The sequence below is a fragment of the Malaya genurostris genome, chromosome 3, assembly GCF_030247185.1.
Source record: "Malaya genurostris strain Urasoe2022 chromosome 3, Malgen_1.1, whole genome shotgun sequence".
NCBI classification, from domain to species: Eukaryota; Metazoa; Arthropoda; class Insecta; order Diptera; family Culicidae; genus Malaya; species Malaya genurostris.
In genome coordinates this window covers 88,855,064-88,878,051 of record NC_080572.1, presented here as the reverse complement: position 1 = coordinate 88,878,051, position 22,988 = coordinate 88,855,064, and the positions used below count along the sequence as shown (strand labels likewise).

Below are 22,988 nucleotides of genomic sequence, written 5' to 3'. Positions count from 1 at the left end.
TCGTCAATACGCACATCCCATCACTGATTGGTTGCCACCCAATTACGCGCTGGCGCATCTTGCCCAACACTACAAATCCCGTTCCTAGAACGCTGATTGTGCCACAGCTCTGGTAGAAGGTAGTCGCTCGATGTCCACTTTTCCACACCTTCTGTCCGATCCAACAAAGTTCTTGCAGTGCTACGATATCGAAGCCGCGGATTTGAAGCTCATCATGCAGCATTCGGTCGTATTCGGGAACGGTTATTGAACGACAACATTAATTGTTAACAATTCTTATAGAGACACACAACATCTACGACACGGAACGTTTTGACGTCCGGTACATGAATAATATCCGGCTGAAGAAATTTTTAAAATAATCTTGGCGTCGACCGAAGTTGATTGATCGTCTGAATCGTTTTTTTTTTGCATTTCCTAATGCAAACAAACCAATCTCATGTTGTGGTTGTGAGTGCGCTGTCAGAAAAGTAAATTATCGAGTTCTGCTAAAGGCGGGATTGACGTGAGTTAGAATGCCCCCATCTGTAAACACTCTTCGAACTACTCCACTGTGCTCAAATAGTTCATTCTGTTGTCTCAAATGACAATTATCTCAGATTTTCTTTTGTTACGACTTTCGTGTTTGTCGCGTTGTAAAACTACATTCATTCATATTTTGCTTCCCCAAACAGTTTCAATTCAACATTCTGTGCTTTTATGAAAATTCCAACACGACAGTTTACTAAAAAGTGCTTGTTTTAGATGCTTCCAAAACGGGTACCGAATTTGTTCAAATGGGTCATGTTATACTGAAGAATCGTACTGAAATAACTACAGATTAGCGACCGCCACCTAATGTCGAGGATTAGTGAACGAACCACTTAAGTCTTTTTTATTTTGTGTGGTGGGTGGAAAAAAGGGGGTGGCGAAACGCGCCCTTGCAGGATTTTGCAGATACCTTTAGAAAAGTGAAAGTAAAACTAGGGCAGCATCTGCACAAAAGGCAAGTGGAGCAAGTGCCTCAGGATTTCTAACAACAGCGACTATGTTCGTGAAACGAGGAATGCGAGTGCTAACGCTGGTATTACTGATGGTGTTAACTGGCCATCAGCCATCCGACGGTGCCCATCTATCCGGTTCCTTTCCAGTGGACGGATTTTTTCGTTTCCTGATCAAATTTGGCTTCCAAAAAACGGAAAAGCATTCGCAGAAAAATACGGAATCCGACACATTCGGGTATATCTACGGGAACATTACGTCGCACTGGAACTTCTCGGTGCCAATTACGCTGGCAGTGCTGGACAAGCACAATTTTCTGGAATACTACGCCAACAGGAACAACTACAATCGGGAAGTGGCGTGTCAGCGAATGTTCGACAAATTAGATAAGGTGGCCTTCAACCGCGGATGCAACAAGGCAGCGGAAGCAGATTACCTACGAAGGGTGCCCTGCGAAAAGGGAAAGCTTTGCTCGGACGAAGACAATCCGACCAATGTTGTAGCAGGCAGCCAGTTCACCTACGTGATTAGTGACCCTAACGTGCCGAGGTGAGTGACTTGTAATTTGTTAGTAAGGCTTTGTTTGTAGCTGGCAGTTAAGACTGACTAACTGCTTCACTTTGATCTGTGTTGGTAGATGCACTACGCGAAAAACCTGTTCTCACGTCTGTGATAAGCATGGTATCGGTCGCTCGGTCATCTAGAGCGATTGCGTTTATGATGTGCGTAATCGGATCATTTTCAAGAACGTGTCGCAAATTCCTGCATTATATTTGCGTGAATGTCATTCATTGTAGTTATTGGTTTTGTTAAGTGTTTGAAGTTAATAGTAAGAGTACACAAATTATCTTTCGCAGATTCTGGTATGTCTCCCTGGTATCCTGCTATCAGAATGTCACTACCTGTCAGTGGCACTATTACGACTATCGAAAGTATCACCCGGACGCACTACCCCAGATCGACTACGACATTCAGCTGGTTAATGGGAACCCGAATCGGCAGAGTCTGTCCTTTTTCAACCCGCTGCTGTTCCATTTTTCCTTTGATCAGCAGAACACGCTGGAAATGTATCTGATATTTTTCGTTATATACTTGGTGATGGTACCGATGCAAATCTACGCCGTGCGACTGCAGAAACATCCCGTTACGAGACTGTTCACCATCAGTCTAGCTCTGGAATTCATCAGCGTGTGTCTGCTGTTGATTCACACCGTTCGATATGCGATGAACGGTGTGGGTAACGAGAGGTTGGCGATTACGGGAGATATTTTTGATATTTTCAGCAGGGTATGAACGTTTGTTGAGCTTTTGATGTAGTTTGTCATCTGAAAAATTATTTTCCATACTTTTAGACTTCATTCATGCTGATATTACTTCTGTTGGCGAAAGGCTGGGCAGTCACACGAATGCAAATTTCTGTCAGCAGCTGGATCTTACTGATGGTTATTTGGATTCCTTACTGTGCTATTCACGTGCTCTTGTACATATGGAATAGGGTAGGTTTCTAAATATAGCTTTACTACTAACTTGGGATATTCTAAACTGATAATTACAGACTGAGGTCGACATAATATCCGACATCGACGAATATCAAACGTGGCCCGGATGGTTGGTGCTCGCCTGCAGGTACTGCCGGTCGCAGTTTCGTTTGAAATAACGCCAGCGTTTAATCGAAATCTTTTCCAGGTCCACTATGATGTTGTGGTTTCTGTGGGAGCTACGAACAACGATGAAGTACGAGCATTCCACTCAGAAGTTGGATTTCCTACTGCATTTCGGAGCCTCAAGTCTAGTGTGGTTCATTTATTTGCCAATAGTGGCCATAATTGCAGTTAACGTTAATCCACTGTGGCGATATAAGTTGTTGCTAGGTAAGTTGCAAGTTTATCGTCAAAAAAGTGTGATTGCAAAACTGACCCGACCCTGTTTCAGGAATAACCAATTCAGCAGACTGTCTTGCATACTGCGTAATGATGGGTCTATTGTGGCCGAATCGGGCCGGCCAATATCTGCTGCTGACGGGTATTAACTATGTCGGTAAGTTACTTGGGCTACTTTTAATCTCTCATTTTACAGCTGACACTGAAAATGAGTGAATTACCGAAACTTTTCATTCTACTGGTGTATCAGCACCAGTGCAGTAAAACTTCATTCAATTCAATTGAAACTGAATGTGGAACACATTGACGATCTCTCTAATACAGTAAACTTCACTCTGTGACACACACAATGTTTGCTGACGGCCCTTACGGGCAGCATTCAGTTCATTACTCGTTTCTCTTCAATCGAGGCTCAGTTTAACCACCGTCAGTTGATCTCTTGAAGTAACAAAATATCTCTTTCAATAGTGTGAGAGCGGCTTTCAAATGAGGTTCATGTAGACATTCGAATTGGTTCAAGATAATAGATGAAAGACAAACCAGATAGCTGAAATATCAATCACAGAATACACATAAATAAATAGTTTCCTCCTTCAGTTTTCATTTTTAATACTTTACTCCATTTATAATTCTATTCGTTCGAATCTGTTTACTACCAAGAGCGAAGACACTGAAGCAGCTATACTACTTGGAACTTGAAACTGAGCAAGCAAAACTTCAAATGACTAGGTACGATTATTCAACTGACGATGAATTCCGGGAGCTTCACTTGAAAATGGTAGCAAAAGTCAAATGAATTAGTAGGGATATGCTGACGGTCAGTGGCCATAAATTTGATTTTCATCTTATATTATTCGATTGAAAATGAAGTTTTACCACACTGATCAGCACAGAAAACATTTGTTGACAGCAGTACCTCAAGGTACCGTTGAAATGAAACGTTTTTATTACTGAAAAACTTGGCTTACCGGTCTCAGCTGTGCAATCCTCGGTAGCTGATTTTTTTAAATAATAATAACAATTTCTTAAGGTACTGTTTTGTGCTGATACATCAGTAGAATGAGAATGTTTGGTAATGAGATAGATTTTCTAAAAATTTGACATAGGACTGAGATAACAATAGCTAACAGTTTCATACAACCCATTGATTTTCGCAATTAGTTCCACATCATCGGAAAAAACACAGCTAACCTTCAGTCATTTAGATTGACTAATTATCTCTCTTGCAAATTCCTTGGTGCAAACTTTGAATAATTTTGATTTAGTAATCGCACCGATTCCAGAAAGTATGGACGCACTTTGATTTCGCTGTAAATAATTCACAAGTGTTAGATAAGTTTTGACACTTTTTCCAATCTTTTTCAAACTGTTGAATGGTTTCGGCTGCCGAGACATGTTTCCTAAGATGTGCCTTCGTTAATGCCCAAAATTCCTCAATTAGTCGAAGTTGTGGGCAATTTGGTGGATTCATGTTTTTTGGGACGAAAGTGACATCTTTTTTAAGCGAGTTTACGTACCGCATAAAAAAAACCGCATAACTCTTAAAATTCGCATAAAAAAACCACATAACTCTGAAACTTCGCATAAAAAACCGCAGAAGGGAAACCGCATAACTCTGAAAATTCGCATAAAAAAACCGCATAGCTCTAAAACTTCACATAAAAAAAACCGCATAACTCTGAAAATTCACATAAAAAAGTCGCATAAAAACCGTATAAAAATACCTCAGTGTATACCATTCTACCTTTGATTTCGAGTAGTGGCAAGAAGCAAGATCTGGCCAGAAGATAACAGGATCCTTGTGGCTTCGAATCATGGGTAGAAGTCGTTTTTTGTAAACATTCCTCGATGTATATTTCGCTATTCATTGAAGCAGTGGTGATTTTTTTTTATATCGTTTATTTATACCCGGCTTTAGCAGTGGTGATGAAGGGTTTCGAAATCTTACCGCAGCTACAAATTGCTTGCCAGACCATAGCTTTCTTACCAAATTTTTCGACTTCAATCGATGTCTCGGACTGTTTAGCGCTTGCCCTTCTCGCACCGTATAATACTGTGGTCCCGACAAGGATCTGTAATCGAGTTTCACGTATGTTTCGTCGTCCATGATTATGCAGTTCAAATTTCCAGCAAGAATCGTATTGTGCAGCTTTCGAACCCTCGGCCTGACCGATGCTTCTTGTTTCGGACTACGTTTTGGTTGTTTCTGCTTCTTATACCTTCGAAGATTTAAACGTTCTTTAGCACGAAGAACATTTGACTTCAAAGTGCCCACTTTTTTGGCCACATCCCGAACTGGAACCTCCTTCTTTTGCTCTAACGCCTTCAGTATACGCAGAACCTTTTTTTCGACCCGTTTTCGGTTTATCCTCAAAGGTGTTATCCTCACCGAACTTCCTGATTGCATTTCGCACGGCTTTTTCACTTACTCCTTCCATTTTTGCTATCTTTCTCAGTGACAGTCCGCGCTCTGTGCACCATTTGTACACAATTTTTCGACGTTGTTCTGCTGAAAGTCAACGCATTTCGAAACAAACTAATGAAAACGAATAAACAACTGCACAAGTGGTTAGAGAAGAGTGTAAACAACAGGACGCAGCCATAAAAATTGACAGGTTCTGAACCATTGCGAAATGGCAGCGGTTTTTGGTTGCGTCCATACTTTCTGTAACAGTCTTTAGTGTGCACAGTGGGGAAAAATGGATCAAACGCGACGATTTTTTTTGGAGGGATGATACAGCTGACTACTTTTTCGGTGTAAAATGATCAGTAAAATCGATTCAATGTATTAAAAGGGCCGCACGAAACGCCATTATGTTCATTTTACCCCAAGTTCTCTTTTTATACTGCATTATATTCAAACTCAACTATATAACATAAAACCGACGAACTTGCAGAAGGGCGAATAGAGTGTTTCTGATGTAAAAATGTCTAAAAAAACGATTGCATATAATTTTAATGACAACAGCAAACTCGTTGTACCGTTTTACCCCATTTCTTTTATCGTTATAATATTCAGTTGAAATATGATCTACAATCCAAATTTTGATATAAATTGGGGTAAAACGGATTAAACAGGCTAGTACTGCCATTCCCATTGTGTTTAGTTGGATCACAGATGTTTTGTACGTAATACGAACCAATATTGATAGTTCGTATTGGATCTACTTCCGAATTGTAAATCGAAAGGCTAAATTAAAAAAAACTGAGGCTCAATTTAAAAAAATAGGTAAAACGGTATAACAAGATTCGTGCGGTCATTGAATCCATTTGTAATCTTAGTTTTAGGCCTTTCTTCAAATCAGCCTGCTCTCGGTATGCGAAAGAAAGTTCTTATGACATACATTGGGGTAAAGAGGGTTAAACGGATTAGTACTGTCATTCCCATTATGTGTACTTGGATCACTGAAGTTTTATACGTAATATTAAACGATATTGGTAGGTCATATTGGATCTGCTTCGGGACTGTAAATCTGAATTTAACATAAAATTATATTTGTGGGAAAATTGGGGTAAAACGATGTAGCACGAAGCATGCGATCATGGAGACTATCTGTAAATTATTCTTTGAGGTTATATGCGAAACATAGAACTGTCTTGTTTAACCTTAATTGGTCCAAACACCCATCAGTAGAACTTTTTGTTCTGTAAATTCATGGAAGAAGATGACCGGGGGTAAAACAGAATACAGTTATTTGCGATCAGTCTTATTAAAAACAATCCATTTATTTAACTCATGAACATGTCAGGAATACCTTCCGATTGGTCGAATTCAATTTTTTCCAGAGTTCACAGTTAGTTTTCGAAGTAAAGTCAGAAAAAGAGGAATTAGAGCAAAACGGGCATGATAGTGAATTTTACGGTTCTTCTAACTATCATAAATCGATTCTACGGAATTTTCGTTTCAGATACCTAATGTGACATCCCCAGGTACCTTTGGAGTCGAACCAGACCCCGAGATATTTAACCCTTATGCACTCGAATGGGTACCCGGGTACCTTTTCGAATTTCAAAATAAGAAATTTCTGAGTTAGGTTTAAACTAAGATTCTGCAATTCGGTCAATTCCAAGAACTAGTTGGACCATAACTTCTCATGCTTTGACTTTTCATTTTACAGTAAGGGGGGTCGAATGGGGGGGCTCAAATTTTTTTTATTACGTAAACACCCGAATGGGTACCCGGGTACCCACAAATAAAAATGCTTGTAACTAAGGCAAATTCCATCCGATTTGAATTTTTTCAGTACGGGTAAATTCAGAAATTTATCCACTTTTCGATGGCCGTGTATATTGCTGTAGTAGGTTCTTCTGGTTCCCGTTAATCCGGATTTCCGTAGAATGTTCCGACACTTGTGTTTTCCACCATAAATGTCATTTACTAATTTGAAACTTTTCCAAACCAGCTATTTGAGAAAGGCCGTACCAAAATGAAACATATGTAGAATACACAACGCTGCCAACTGTTGCAGGACATCTCACTTATACATATTTACATCGCCTGAGGCCGAGGGGCACGCAGACCGAATTGATTACATGTTCAATTTCAAAATTTATTGTTTTTGTTACATTTTCATTACACTCCTTATATTTTTATTACCTGAAATTTACTACTGCTTTCACTAATTTTGATTGCATTTAATTACATTGCATACATAACACAAAATTTGGTATTGCGTGCTCCTCGCAATAGGCCTGAAGTACATAATAATTTTCAAACTGAAGATAAGAAAGTGAAGTATATAAGGGAACATACATAAAGTACGTCACGCGTTTAGGGGGGAGAGGTTTCAAAAATACGTGACAATACATGGTGAAAAGATTGAGAAATGCTCGACAAAGGGGGAAAGGAGTGGTAGAAAAATTCAAAATTTTATGTTACGTACATAACGGATGCCCCCTGAAATATATAAACATAACAACTCAGCATAGCACTTGATTTCATATAGCAATTCTTAGATAAGATTACAAAAATACGTGAAATCCGTGTATAAATGCCTCGATGTCGGAACTCATTTAGGATATCCGGGTTCCTGGGAACCAGGAGCACCATGTCCATCTTTATGGGTACCAATCCCAAAGAGCTTAAGTTCCTGAATCCAACAGTGCTAAAATTACTTCAATCGGTTGAAAAATGCTCAACTTACAGCGATTTAAAAAAATGGGTACCCGGGTACCCATTCGGGTGGTTAAAGGTGTTTTTTTTTTCGAGTGCACAACGGTTAAATGTGAAGGTCTGAGCTATGGTTTCACCCCTTAGTTGAAGCTGTAGTTGTGCTGGTTCTCGCTTCCCTTTAAAATACAACCAGCTCAGTTTTCTCCGTTTATTCTTTACGAGCAAATGCCATTTGAATTTCTGTTGAGAGCAACGCTAGACAATCGTTCGTTCCTTTGCCCCCGGGGAACCCAAATTGTGCACCTGAAAGCAATCCATTTGTTTCGACCCAATTGTCTAGACGGAAGAGAATCATTTTCTCCAACAATTTCCGAATACAGGAAAGCATAGTAATCAGCCGATACGCATTGTGATCGGAGGCTGGTTTCCCAGATTTTTGAATGGCGATCACTCTCACTCGTCTCCATTCGTGTGGAACAATATTACCCTCGAGGAACTTGTTGAATAAATTCAACAAGCGCCTTTTGTCAGAGTCAGGCAGATTTTTCAACAAGTTTAATTTAATTCTGTCTAACCCCGGGGCTCTATTGTTACACGACAAGAGCTCAAGTGAGAACTCTACCATCGAAAACGGTGTTCGTTTGTATTCAATGTCGCGAAGCGGGATATCTTCTGTTCCGGAACAGAATCGGGACATACTTTTTTAGCGAAATCGAATATCCAGCGGTTAGAATATTCCTTGCTTTCGTTCGCGTGATTTCGGTTGCGCATGAGACGGGCCGTATTCCAAAGAGTGCTCATTGATGTTTCTCTCGTTAATCCGTCAACAAACCTTCGCCAGTAACCGCGTTTCTTAGCTTTAATCAGACTTTTCATTTGAAATTCTAACGCCGCGTATTTCCGATAATTATCTGGGGTTCCGTTCCTTCTAAACGAGATGAAGGCTGAAGCTTTTTTCGTTTTCAGCTCTGAGCACTCTTTGTCCTACCATGGGTTGGGTACTCGTTTCGTCTGAGCTTGAATTGCGGTGTCGAGAATCAAACAAGCCAAAAATGTATACTCTTTCTCCGGAGGAAGCTCCTGTGATGTGATGTTTCTAGTTTCTCAGATATCGAGCTCGCGTAACTTTTCTAATCAATGTTTCGTGTGAAATCGTACGAAACATTGATTGTTTCCGGTGATCTTACACGGTTGGTGATAGAAACTATGATCGGCAAGTGATCGCTACCGTGGGGATCACAGATTACCTTCCACTTGCAATCTAAATGTAGCGAAGTCGAGCAAAGAAATAAATCCTCGTCAACTCTTTTAGTCGCTAAAAGTTTGTATTCAAGTTTTATTATAATATTTCACAATCTGTTCTCGAACGCGCATCGTCTGTTAAGGACATATGTTTCTTCTGGATTCCAAGTTAAATTTCAAGGAACACATAGAGTTTACTATCTCCAAAGCCTCTAAGCTATTAAGATTTTTTTTTTAACTGGTCACATTATTGCCAAAACGATATCTAACGCATTGAAGCGATTCAATGCAAATTCGTCCGCTTCGCTCTCCGACGTCTTCCATGGAGATAGCCTTTAAATTTACCGAGTTATCATAACTGCTGCAAGCTGATTGGTCTCAATTTATTATCTGTCCGTCGCGATGTCCGTAAGACTAGTTTTGTGGCAGACCTACTTCAGTCGCGAATCGATTGTTACTAGCTACTGCAATTGTTACAATTAGACATTTCGACGTCGTAATCTTCAATCCTATTTTTTTCTTCGGATTACCTATGCTAGAACTATTTATGGATATAAGGAGCCCATTGCTAACATGTGTCGCATATTTAACAAACGTGGTTTGGATGATTGTACTCTGTTGATGCAAAATATGAGGAGGTTTTATGCCTGCTGGAGAACAAGTTTGCAGCAACTATCTCCAGTGGGCTTTTCCCTGTTCCAAATAAAAGACTGAAATATGTGGAGGAAAGGGAAGACGTTCAGAGTAAAATCCGACAACAGGAGAAGGCGCTGTCTCAGAAAACAAAAGTTAATCAGAAGGCGATAAATAATTGAAACTGATATTAAAAAGAGTAAAACAAATCATCCTGATATGGTCTACAATAAAATTCTTCTTACCGGGAAGGAGAAGCTTGCCGAGGAAGAAGATCTTGAAGCAACAAAAAAAAATCGTCGCTGAAATCTGTTTAACTACTTTCAAAATCACAAAATTGTAAGCAATGTTATTTTTACTGTTACATTTTCCGTACATCAGAGAGTTTACATTAACTAAGGACATAAAAAATTATGGACAATTAAAATGAATTCGTATTCATGGGGTTTCACAAAGTGACATGCTGTTAGCGGACCTATTTATTGTGTTTTTATGACAAACTTATGCAGATTTTTAGATTATAATCAATCATGGAAGAGAAAACAGTCTAACATAAAATAAAATTGAAATTGGAACTCCAATGGACTTAATGAAATAATAAAAAAGTTTCATGTAAGGAAGGTCACGACAAGCAAGAATGTGGATAGTCTACCTTGAGTACGCAAGGAATTTATTAGTTGAGATCACGATATTCCATGCATGTCCAAACGACATGATCAATATAGCGATAACCTTCGCCACAAGCGCAATGATTTGTCTCGGAAAGTCCATTTCGAAGGAGATGTGCATCTAACGTGTAGTGATTGGACATGAGTCTGGACATCACACGAATGAAGTCACGACACACATCCAGTCCCCTGAACATACCTTTGTCGATATTTTAGGAATAATTGAGTGCATCCACCGACCCAGATCATCTTTATCCCAAGAAGCTTGCCAGCTGGCAAGTGTTCTTTGGCGAGGCGCGCTATAGAATTCGTTGAAATCAATCGGTCTCTTTTATAAATTTCACCCTCAATAGCACCACGTTTGGCTAAAGTATCGGTTCTCTCATTGCCTGGAATGGAGCAATGAGCTGGGACCCAGACTATAGTGACTTGATAACTATTATTCAATATGTCGTACAGGCACTGTTTTATTTTGCCCAAGAAAAACGGTTCATTTTTGCCAGCAGCGTTTGAGCGAATGGCTTCGATTGTACTCAGACTATCTGTGAAGAGGAAATAATAGTTTGGAGATAATGTGACGATTACACTCAAGAAAGCATGAACTTCTGTTAACTCTACTATATAAGCAGATGCAGGTTCTTGAAGCCTAAATGAAGTCGAAACATAATTGTTAAATATACCAAATCCAGTAGCCTCTTCAATTCGTGATCCGTCCGTGAATTGATTGTTATTTAAGTATAATCTTATAATTTCAGAGTTACATGTGATCGGGAAAATCGGGACAACCGGGAAAAAACCTGGAAATTGAAATTGGCAATTCACTTGCCACCCTGTTTCTGGGATAATTGTCAACTTGCGATTCTCGCTTGTTAAATTGCACACAGCGCCGATCATTGCCAGACTGTATATATTATGTTATGGGCCGTTACTTACTCAGAGTATGAATTGGAGCGAAGAAATGTAGAAAAATTCTCTCACGGTTCATGCATTGAGAGGCAGCGAGTTCTTGTAGTATCTTCTACCAGATTGAAAATGTTGTATACAATGTAGAGAAATATCGAACCGCTTTCTGTCAAATTAACGGCAATCACCAACGCTGATTGAAACATAAAAAAACTACAAGGATTGAGAGGCAGCGAGTTCTTGTAGTATCTTCTACCAGATTGAAAATGTTGTATACAATGTAGAGAAATATCGAACCGCTTTCTGCCAAATTAACGGCAATCACCAACGCTGATTGAAACATAAAAAAACTACAAGGATCAGCCCCATGGGGTTGTTCGAGCCATTGATGTGGAACAAGGCAACCAAAATTGATCGACTTTTTAAATTAATCGTCACACTTTTGAATCCGCAAATGCACGAGAGTCTGCTTGGATTGATTAGGAACCAACACCGAACCCGCGAACCCAGAATATAGACTCTATTTGTCGTGATATTTATTTGTTTTATATCCGACGAAATTACACCAATAGCCCAAATGTATGCAATTATATGATTGTATGTACATGCTTGCAATACGGATATCGATATTTAAGCTTCTCTTCGCCAAGCTTGTGTTCAAGTTTTGTATGCAAGCAGTTATTTTTATAGCGTTTCTCTACCATTACTACCATTCTGCGATTTCGATTGAAGCGATAATTTTTTTTCTCATTATCAATCGAGTTCATTTTATATAAATTAGAAATTAATATTATGCACACAAAATTTACCCTGGGGTAGTTGTCAATTTCTCAGGCAATACGACATAACATGAAATTTCATCCGGTCTTGCATGACACACGATCAGAGCATACCAGTTAAAGCTTCAAATCGTTTTATGGCACTTTTTGTCTTGCTGTCTAGCAACAACCTACCTCTAGCATGCTACGCGTAGGACTGAAACGTTAGCTATAATTTCGCTTATATTTCTAGATTCGCGTGCTTCCAGCAGCTTCGCTTTGCATTGATTGACAAATCGGAGCGATGCTTTCCCTTTGATATATCGCTTACTTCTTCAAAACCGTCGACTATGGCAGGGAAATCCGGTATACCGGAGATTTTTTGCAGACAAAATACGACACTGCTAGCTAATAATCAACATTTCAATGATATACAATTAAAAATACATGACTATGAACATCCAAATCAATACGAAGAAATATTTCCAATCATATGGTGACATGATATTAATAATTGATACAAAATTGACTGAGCTGTAATTGTTCAAAACCTGACGTGTATTTTTCTTGAGTTTCTAATTTGCACACCTATATAGAAAACAAAAATGTGTTCCACATTAGAAACAATCCTTCCATGGTTCGCTATAGCCGCTATATTTGGACTTTTCTATATTTGTTATATGATAAATGCTGGAGACGGAGAGGACACTATTCTGACTGATGATAATTAAAGTAGCACAAACCAATCTTCAGCATAAACGCACAGCAACTATGAATCTATCCAGACTTTTGCAAAAAGGTAAAGCTTTTATAGCTTTGGCTCAAGCACCTTATTTCCAACAGGGAAACTTCTACGTTGGAAAGTTATTAAATCCAGTCTTCGTTGCCTTCGAAAAGAACGGTATGATTAATCCACGTGAAATGCTTCGTGTATGCTCGCATATTTGCAAATAGTGCTCTCTATGTATCTCTCATATCTGAGTTCACAACTCGGGACATTTGTGCTGTCACAGTTGGTCTGACTATTGACTTTTGCGAGATCTGGAAGAGAGGAGGTTTTGGACGTGATTCTCTGATCCGGTAGAATTTCGCATGAGTTGATAAATTGGCGATGAGCTCGAACCATCGTTATCTGATCATAAGTACATCTTTTTTTATCTAAATGTAAATTTATCGAAATCCCAAATCGACAAACTGGAACCTCTATGAAGAGGGCTTGGCGACTAGATTTTACGGGTACCACCCAACAATTGAGACCCCAATTGATTGACTTGGAATATGCTGTCGAGGAGACAAACTCACTCATAATTGCAGCATATGAAGAGGTTTCTCCACTTCGGATTGTGCGAGCTACTACTAGGAACTCCTTGCTGGAATGCTGAACTTGCTAGACTAAGGAAACTATGCAGAAGAGTTTCTAACCACCGACGCAGAGATGGGTCGGAGGCATTCGTGTCGGCTCGAAGGGCTTACAAAAATGCTCTTCGATCGTCTGAGCGAAATGATTGGTAAAGTATGTCTAGTCTCAATGAGGCAAGCAGATTAAATAAGTTACTTTCGAAATCGAAGGTCTTTCATGTCGGTTTTTTAAGAACTTCAGATGGTGAGTACTTTCGAAGCTGTTTCAAATGGAATTGCGGCTCCTTTCTTCTGGTACAGAACAGATTATACACTAAATGGCCTGAACAACAATTAAGTGAATATTTACTCACCAATTCGCGTATTTCTTGCAGGTATGGACGAACTGGAAGAGTTCAACGAGGCACCGCACGTGGTTCAAAGGGACTCGGACGTACTGCGGGTGGACTGCGATGATGACTTCGTTGAAAATGACGACGAAATCGAAACCATGGTGCTGAGCACGGATGATCTGTTGAACAACGGGGGCGCCAATCACCATCAGCCGCAGGTGGTGAGTAGCGGAGGTAGCAAACCGCTGGTGCTTAACGGCCGCAGTCGGAACATTCTGTAAGTGTGTGTATGTATTTCTAACAGTAATCTACGGTATAACTTTACACCTGTGACCAACACGGGCGGAACGAATTTTGTACATACTAGGTCAAACGATTTTTATGAAATTTTTCAAAACTGCTCTTATTATTATGGATTGATATTGAATCTTCGAACGGAAGTCACGTGAAAGTATAGATAATAAATGAAGAAGAAAAAAAATACAAAAACGAAAAATCAGACTATGTGCCATACCGAAACAAATTATTTCGTCGCTTGTTGATATGTAGGAAGAATCTATGAAACGGATTAGTAAGCACAAAGCTGTTAGAGCACTCCTCTTAAGACTAGAAGCTGAAGATTGATGGCTGAGCAACCGGATGCTTCAGTAGTTATTTTGTCCGTTTTTTTGCCAGTAGCGCAAGCGTTGTGAGGCACCTTCCAGTAGTTAAGGCATAACAAGTGTGTGATATAGAAGGAAAGATAGCAATTACCCGCAAGCTAAGGATAACGATGTTATTTGTACATAGGATTTTATCAAATATGAACCTTTCAGAATGTAGCAAAAACTTAATTAGTGAACGAGGAAAGTATTTCAATAGATACTGCGTTTTGTCAGTGTTTGATCTCTTTAGTAATCCACATTAGACCTCCGGCGTTCGTTGGGTCTGATTCTGGCTGGAAGGGCCTTTTAGCTAGAGAGTACCATTAACGGAACGAAGATAGACACTGGAACCGGTTCTTTCAACTGATTCGACGAACAGTGCATTTAACTTTTACTGTACTGATATTTAGAATAGAACAGCATTTTCTTGCTTTCTTCAATAGCGCTCAGTGTAACTCTTTTTTGTTCAATTTTCGTACTATTTCTAGGCTCTATTTGTACTAGGTTGTTAACCATTTTGATGATATTGAGTGACCTATCTCCAGAAAAAAAACTTGATATTACCCAGTATTTTTTATTGAAATTTTGTATCAGTTTTATTAGCATCGCAAACTGATAGAAGCATACCGCAATCACGAACCGTCACGTTTTACGTTAGCAAGCTTATTATTTTAAACTCCAGAAAAAATTGAGCTTGTATTCAAAACACACGAAGAGAGAGGAAACATTTTCGTCTGTCACTTCATCAAAAGAGAGTATCAATGCCAACGTCGCTCGTTTTCCTACGACAAGATGAAAACAATTTGATCACATTTGCATGATGAATTTAGTCGAATTTCAATTCTCATGCAATATATTGAAAATCTGGGCGGTTTGGGGATAAAGAGAGTCTACAATATAATAAACCAAATTTATTACACTCTGGAACCTCTTGCGAAACTAAAACGACTATAGATACGAACACCAACAGGTTAAAATCATTGTGTATCGTTCTCTGTCATTGTCGATGTTCGAAGCTTCGGTTGAATGTCGATAAAAGAAAACAATTTCCGATTCAATCGTTGACTGGACATGGATCACGGTCTCAACATTTGCAAACGGAGCTGAAAGTGATACTTATGTTGAGTCAAGGAGAATGACCTCTATTAACCCATTATGTCCTAGCGTATGATATATCATACGCAAAACTTCCTATATTTTAATACATGTTTACTTTAGAAGTTTGATACCTAACAGCTTTACTAGAGCACTAGTTGATAGTTTACACTTTTGATTTCTTTGTAAGAAAAAATTGAGCAAAAGCGCAGATTGTCATCCCGTCCTTTGAGTCAATAAAGAATCTCTCTCTAATGGCTTCGACATAATAGATATAAGGTATCACGCTTTCTTTAAAGAATTACTCATACTTGAACGTTCGCCCGACGCAACAAAATAAACTTTGAAACAGTTCCTTGTACAGTTTTTAAGCAGTGAGAAAGTTTTCTCAGAACTTGTTCTGTATATTCAAGTTGCCAAAAAGTGCCACGCGTTCTTTAGGGCTCTAATAAGGTGGATATTGTTCAGGTATTGATCTTACCAATTTGAACATTCTTCTCAGAATTTCAAATATAACAGTTCGGCTGAAAAGTTCGTATCGTTTAATAGAAACACACAGAAACACACGTTTTTATTATTCAACATAATTACCAGAGACGATACAGCGATTATAGCGATCTTCCAACTTTTCGATACCATTTTTGTAGTACGATTTGTCCTTTGCCTCAAAATAGGCCTCAGTTTCAGCGATTACCTCTTCATTGCTTCTAAATTTTTTACCAGCGAGCATTCTCTTGAGGTCTGAGAACGGGAAAAAGTCACTGGGGGCCAAATCTGGAGAATACGGTGGATGAGGGAGCAATTCCAAGCCCAATTCGTTCAATTTCAGCATAGATTCATCGACTTGTGACACGGTGCATTGTCTTGATGAAACAAAACTTTTTTCTTCTTCAAATGAGGCCGTTTTTTGAAATTTCGTCCTTCAAACGCTCTAATAACGCTATATAATAGTCACTGTTGATGGTTTTTCCCTTTTCAAGGTAGTCGATGAAAATTATACCATGCGAATCCCAAAATACAGACGCCATAACCTTACCGGCCGATTGTTGAGTCTTTCCACGCTTTGGGTTCGGCTCATCGCGTGCAGTCCACTCAGCTGACTGTCGATTGGACTCCGGAGTGAAGTGATGGTGCCATGTTTCGTCCATTTTTCTTTTCTTTTTCTTTCATTTTTTTCACAATAACAAAAGTAGCTTCACTCAAAATGCAATATCTCACAAACTAATAATCAGACAGCTGTCAAATTTATACACGTATCTTTTGAAAGTTGGTACTAACTGAAAATGGTATGGATTTAATTCTAGTGGCGCCCTCTCATAGAAACGATCGATTTTATTTCGATATAACAGCTCCAAACACTGCTCAGAATCCTCAATTCGTTGTTGTTTTTGATCGATTGTGAGCTCACGCGGCACCCATTTTGCACAAAGCTTTCTCATATCCAAATATTCGTGAATAATATGTCCAACACGTTCCTTTGATATCTTCAGGGTGCCAGCTATCTCGATCAACTTCATTTTACGGTCATTGAAAATCATTTTGTGGATTTTTTTCACGTTTTCATCGGTAACAGCCTCTTTTGGACGTCCACTGCGTTCATCGTCTTCGGTGCTCATATGACCAGTACGAAATTTTGCAAACCACTTACGAATTGTTGCTTCGCCCGATGCAGAGTCTGGATAACACTCATCAAGCCATTTTTTGGTATCGGCGGCACTTTTTTTCATCAAAAAGTATTGTTTCATCAACACACGAAATTTCTTTTTTTTTCATTTTTTTCACAATAACAAAAGTAGCTTCACTCAAAATGCAATATCTCACAAACTAATAATCAGACAGCTGTCAAATTTATACACGTATCTTTTGAAAGTTGGTACTAACTGAAAATGGTATGGATTTAATTCTAGTGGCGCCCTCTCATAGAAACGATACGAACTTTTCAGCCGATCTGTTAAAATGGCAATATAAATCCATTATGATAATAATATTGAACATTGATATCTAATTGCCACTTATTGTGTGCGCTAAATCATTAGAAAGCAAATGCAAGAAAAATTTATTAGTTTGACATTAGCGCTTCTACAGAACAACCTTTTCATTGATTCATTTAAAAATTTTCTGATTTGTTAAACTCTAACTCTTTATCTAACTCCATTACACATAATCCATCAACTGGTAAACGATATCAAAACTTTTTCTCCTGTATACAGCGGTTTTTCAGAACAGTCATATGCATTCCGTTATTGAGTCATTTGGCAAGCAATAATTTTGATATCCGATTAAGCACGTGGCTCGAAATGACAAATAACATGAATCAAGTATGCATGTGAAATCTCTACACAAAACTATTCGTTGCGCGCCAAACGATTTTTTCAACGATCTAGTTTTCTTTTTTACGACGACCAAACACTTATGCAACTCGTTGCGCGCCAAACATCAATCGTAGATCTAACAATCATTGGCGACTTTTTCAGTGGAAAATTCCATAGTCCATATAAAACAACTTTATGGATTTTTCCCACTTTTCCGGCAAGTTTTCCAAATTTCTTTATGTAAGAACCCGGTGGGGGTAAAAACTAATCAAACAAAAAAGAACCTTGTAAATCCGTCCATCCGTTCTTACGTGATGCGATTACAAAGAATGTTTCATGTCTCAGTTTCATGAAAATAGTTTTCGATGAATCTACTCTGTGTCTGTTACAGTTCATTAATGTCGTTTTCGCTTGATGCCAAACCTAACCTAGTTTCCACTCTAACTGCTGTCAAAAAGTTTGTTTGGAGCCAGTTTCGAACCTAGTTTCAACGTTATTGAACTGAAAATCGAGCCAGTTTCGAACCGATATGCACAAGTTTGAAGTTTTACGTCTTGTTAATTTTTAAATATATGCAGGGTTGTTACGGTCGCGCGGATTTCGCGGTTTTCGCGGATTTCGCGATTTTCGCGGATTTGGCGCGGTTTCTGCTAAGATTTTGATGCTATGGCGCGGATTTAGCGCGAATTTCAGAAAACATCATTCCATAAAATTCTTTGCAAATTTTTGAAACTTGTGAGTTTTATGAAACCCTAAAAAATTAAAGATGGGCGAACGTTTCAGCAATTGGTCGAGATGGCCGAATTTTCCCTTGATAAAACTAAAATTTACTAGAAGGAGGTTCTAGCCAATGTTTTCTTCAGTGGACAAAATTTCGATTTTATGCTTTTCGATCTCGAGTGATACAAGTTGCTATTTCAACATTTTGCACCCAAGGATATTGATGTCAGATGGAAGATATCGTCTCAGTGATAATACATTCAATAATGCAAAGATTGCGATTTGCGATGCGATTCTTCAATAATATGGTAACAAATTTTGTGTATGATAAAAATCGAATTCTTAAAGCAAAATTTACACGACATGCTTACGAAGCGAAGTCTGACAATAAAAGAAACGAAGAAGTTCTGGGATTCTATTCGTGGTGATAAGAAAGTGTTCTAATAGTTAGTTGGTTCCACTATCCAACATTTTCAATTGTTCTTTCCGTTCTGGAATTTTTCCTGAAATATGGAAGAAATCATATGTGAACAAGGGTATAGTATCCAACTACTTTGGAATTGTTGCTTTGTGCGCTGTATCGAAGCTGTTTGAAATTATAGTTCTGGATTTTATAACACATAGTTGCTCTGACTACATGTCAGAGACTCAGCTTGGATCCATGCCAAAGCTTTCAACTTCCCCTGCTGCGTTCGACGAAATAAATCATCACATAACGATCTCCAAGTTAGGTAGACTGGGATTAAATGGATCATTTTTTAATTGGCTTCGATCATATCTAACTGGTAATGAAATGATAGTGAAAAAAGGAGCCTGTTCAACCTCACCAAGTGCTGTTACATCTGGAGTTTCTCAAGGAAGTCACCTTGGACCGTTCATAATTTTATTGTATCTCAACGATTTAAATTTTTCGATCAAGTGTATGAAACTATCGTTCGCTGATGACTTTCGTATTTCATATTTCAAAATTGTTTAAATGCCACTAAATGCTCCGTCGTCTCTTTTTGTAGCAAAAAGTCTGTATTCAAGTTCGACTATAATATGCCACAAACTGTTCTCGAAAGCGCATCGTCTGTTAAGGACCTGGGTGTTCTGGAAAGCAAGTTAAATTTTAAAGAGCACATAGAACTTTCAATTGTTACAATTTGACATTCGACGTCGTAGTTTTCCTATTTTTTTCTTCGGATTCCCTATGTTAGAACTAATTATGGATATAACGAGCTCATTGCTAGCATGTTCCGCATATTTAACAAATGTTTCAATTCTTTCGACTTTCATTTATCACGTAATGTTATCAAGAAATCGTTTCTTATGTTACTGTCTCATTAGATGTAGTTACTATAGAAGCACTAGATTTAAGCAAATGTATCATTTGGATGATTTTGATCTATTGATGCAAAAGATGAGGAGTTTTTATGCCTGCTGGAGAACAAATTTGACAGAAACTAATTCCAGTGGGCTTTTCCCTGATTCAAATAAAAGAAGAAAAGATGATTTCCTCCTCAGACATTCAGAGTGAAATCTGACAACAAAAGAAGGCGCTATTATAATTGCAACTGATACTAAAAAGAGTGAATCAGATCATCCTGATGTGGTCTACCTAAAAATTCTTCTTACCAAGAAGGAAATGTTTGCCGAGCAAAAAGATGTCGAAACAAAAAACAAATATCTTCGATGAAATGTGTAAGCATTTTTATTTTTACTGTAACATTTTCCGTACATCAGAGAGTATTAATTAAGGATCAAGAATAAACCAAGTTAGCTTGTGTATTACGTACAATTTATTCAGTACGTATGTTATAGATTAATATATGCAGTGCAACGAGTTTATTAAAGTGACTTGCAGGATTGAGTTTCAAACAATCTTTTTTAACAATAATTTATTCTCGAATGCATGTTAAGCCTGACATTTTGTATGATATATCAGTTTTAAACAATTTTTCACCAACGTTTGATGGAAAATTGCTTACATTTTATGAATATAGATTTTAATCCCTTAATAAAAAAAGTTGACAACACTGCTTCAAATCATTTGTATTAGATTGCGCTACACAAAATAAGCAAAACTAAATATTTTCTGTTACAAAAGTAGTAAAAATAAATAGTTTTACGACAACATGCCATTTCCATTGCCTTTCGCGTGTTAAATTAAAGGTTCCTATTTTACGGGTTTACTTATAAAAGCTACGGAAAAAAATTCTGCAAGAGGAAATCCATATAGGAATGTGTTTGTTGCTAATCAAATGTGTCAGTGGAAGTAAGCGTTAACTGAGACAATTTTTCTCGAGCAGTTTTAAGGAAAACCGAAGAGTCCTAGACTAAGACACTTTTCTTGAATTGCAATTTTAAGCAGAATGAACTGATTGGTTTATTTTTCAACCATATGGAAGATTTATTGATTAAAATCAGTAAAATAAGCGCCGGAATTTGTTTTTACGCACATATTGTTGACATTACTCATACGCTTGCAAAAAGTCTTGCTCCTTAACTAAGGGCATCGAAAAAGATGAAGAATAAAAATGAAATCGTTTTCATTGGGTTTCTCGAAGTAACGTGCTGTATGCGGACTTATTTATTGTGTTCATATGACAAACTTATGCAGATTTTTAAACTATATTTAAGTGAATTTTCAAGTACTGCGGAAAGTATCACCTGCATAAAAATAGTTGTCTAACGCTTCACTCGAATTTTAGTTTTCAACTTCGCGCGGATTTCGCGTGTTTTAGTGTTCGACTTCGCGCGGATTTCGCGCGTTTTGATTTTGAAATTTTTCGTAACAACCCTGTATATGCAATCGGCCCTTACCTGTTGAATGTTCCTCTTAATTCCTCTTAATCTTTCACTGTTCGGTTGTGCGATAGAATAATTGAAACTTTTTGTTCTGGAGATTTGTCGCTCAAGTAGCTTGTCTGTAACTTTATTGAAAGCAAAAATAAAAAAAAAACACGTGTTCTAAATCTCAGCCATTTTCCCACATGAAATGAAGTAACACTCATACAAATGCAAATTAAGTACCTTTACGCGACAAAAAGCAAACAAACGCAACCACTCAGCAAAACGAAACTAACTAAAAAACGAAGAAGCTTCACCAAAGCATAGCTTTTTCCTAAATCATAAAACCCACTATTTTACCGAATCTGATAGCAACAAATGCGAGAACGTAATTTATTTTTGGTATTTGAAACGTAATAACAGTAAGGATAGCAAAGATAGGAAAAATTTGAACCTTAGCGCAGGAACAAGGATGTATCGAACAAAACTCATTTGGCTGTAAACCGTGAAAAGCAGAAGACGACAGGTTCAGGCAACGTGCAACAAATGCGATAGATTAGCGTTGTGATAATTTTTACACGAGTTATTTCATTAGTTTGAAATTAGTACCTACACAAAATTGTACATAACAAAGAACAGTACATGTTATTCAGTGAAACTCTTTCGGAAATGTAAACAAAAACGAGACCGTTGCAAACAAAAGCGTGATTTAAGACTATTTTGCAATAAAGGCAAAGAATAATCTAACCCTCAGAATAGAAAATAATATCGTGGTAATTTAAAACATAAGCAGGTTTTTATACGAACAAATGAGTGGATGAAAGAGAAATTTTATTGACTCGCGCATAAATACATAATTTGCCTAACGTAAGAAAATGAAAATGTTTTCGATAGTTCCGTACATAAATATCACTGAAAGCCTTGGCATTATGTTCCTTGTGTGTTTCAACAGAATTCGCTTGCGGATTCATTGTGTACAGGAATCATCGCATGGCTGATGCTACGATTCTAGTGACTCTTAGAATCCTCCAGGTCGGAGCTCGAACATACGACGCCTGGCTTTTAAGACCAGTCCAGTTCTATGCATTGAACCGCCGACCCGGGACAAAATCATCGTAAATATCACTGCATTTTCTATTGATTAACATTTCCGCTAACAAGCACAACGAATTTAATGTGTTCAATTCACAAAAAAGCCTTTGAAAGTTGAAAGGAGAAAGGTACGGTATGAACCGGAAGATATTTTGAAATATTCTTCCAAATCTGGTTTGGGTGATTGTAGAAAAATTCTACTGGAAGCAGAGACACTTACACGCACTTCGATGGCAGAAAGATCATCTTTTAAGAATAACATGATGCCAAACCTAATTCAGTTCCAGTTTCTTAACTGCTAACTAAACATTTTCAAAAATTCACAATGCCACATAAATTATCGAAATTTGAAATCGAAAATGCCGGACTAACTAACTAATATTTCTTAGTAAGATTGACCGAACTCAAATATTGTTATAGGGGCTCTTCGCGAAAGGTTTTTGCTTAAAACTGTATCGCTAATTTATAAAATTTTAGAGATTTC

The 22,988-nt window shown here is 38.1% G+C and overlaps 1 protein-coding gene across 1 annotated transcript; it reads left to right on the top strand.

Annotated features, from left to right (window-relative positions):
- Nucleotides 1–607: 607 nt before the first annotated feature.
- LOC131434992 (integral membrane protein GPR180-like) lies at nt 608–22,282 on the top strand. The gene is made up of 7 exons (XM_058602401.1): nt 608–1,530; nt 1,839–2,268; nt 2,334–2,477; nt 2,537–2,607; nt 2,668–2,852; nt 2,914–3,018; nt 13,912–22,282. Exons 1-7 carry the CDS (start codon nt 1,028–1,030, stop codon nt 14,148–14,150), a joined length of 1,677 nt encoding a protein of 558 aa, XP_058458384.1. The 5' UTR covers nt 608–1,027; the 3' UTR covers nt 14,151–22,282.
- The last annotated feature ends 706 nt before the right edge of the window (nt 22,283–22,988 follow it).

Coding starts and splice junctions, on each gene's coding strand:
- LOC131434992 (XM_058602401.1), top strand. CDS start 1,028: ATGTTCGTGAAACGAGGAATGCGAGTGCTAACGCTGGTATTACTGATG. Junction 2,269..2,333: donor TTTTTGATATTTTCAGCAGG/GTATGAACGTTT, acceptor CCATACTTTTAG/ACTTCATTCATGCTGATATT. Junction 2,853..2,913: donor GCGATATAAGTTGTTGCTAG/GTAAGTTGCAAG, acceptor ACCCTGTTTCAG/GAATAACCAATTCAGCAGAC.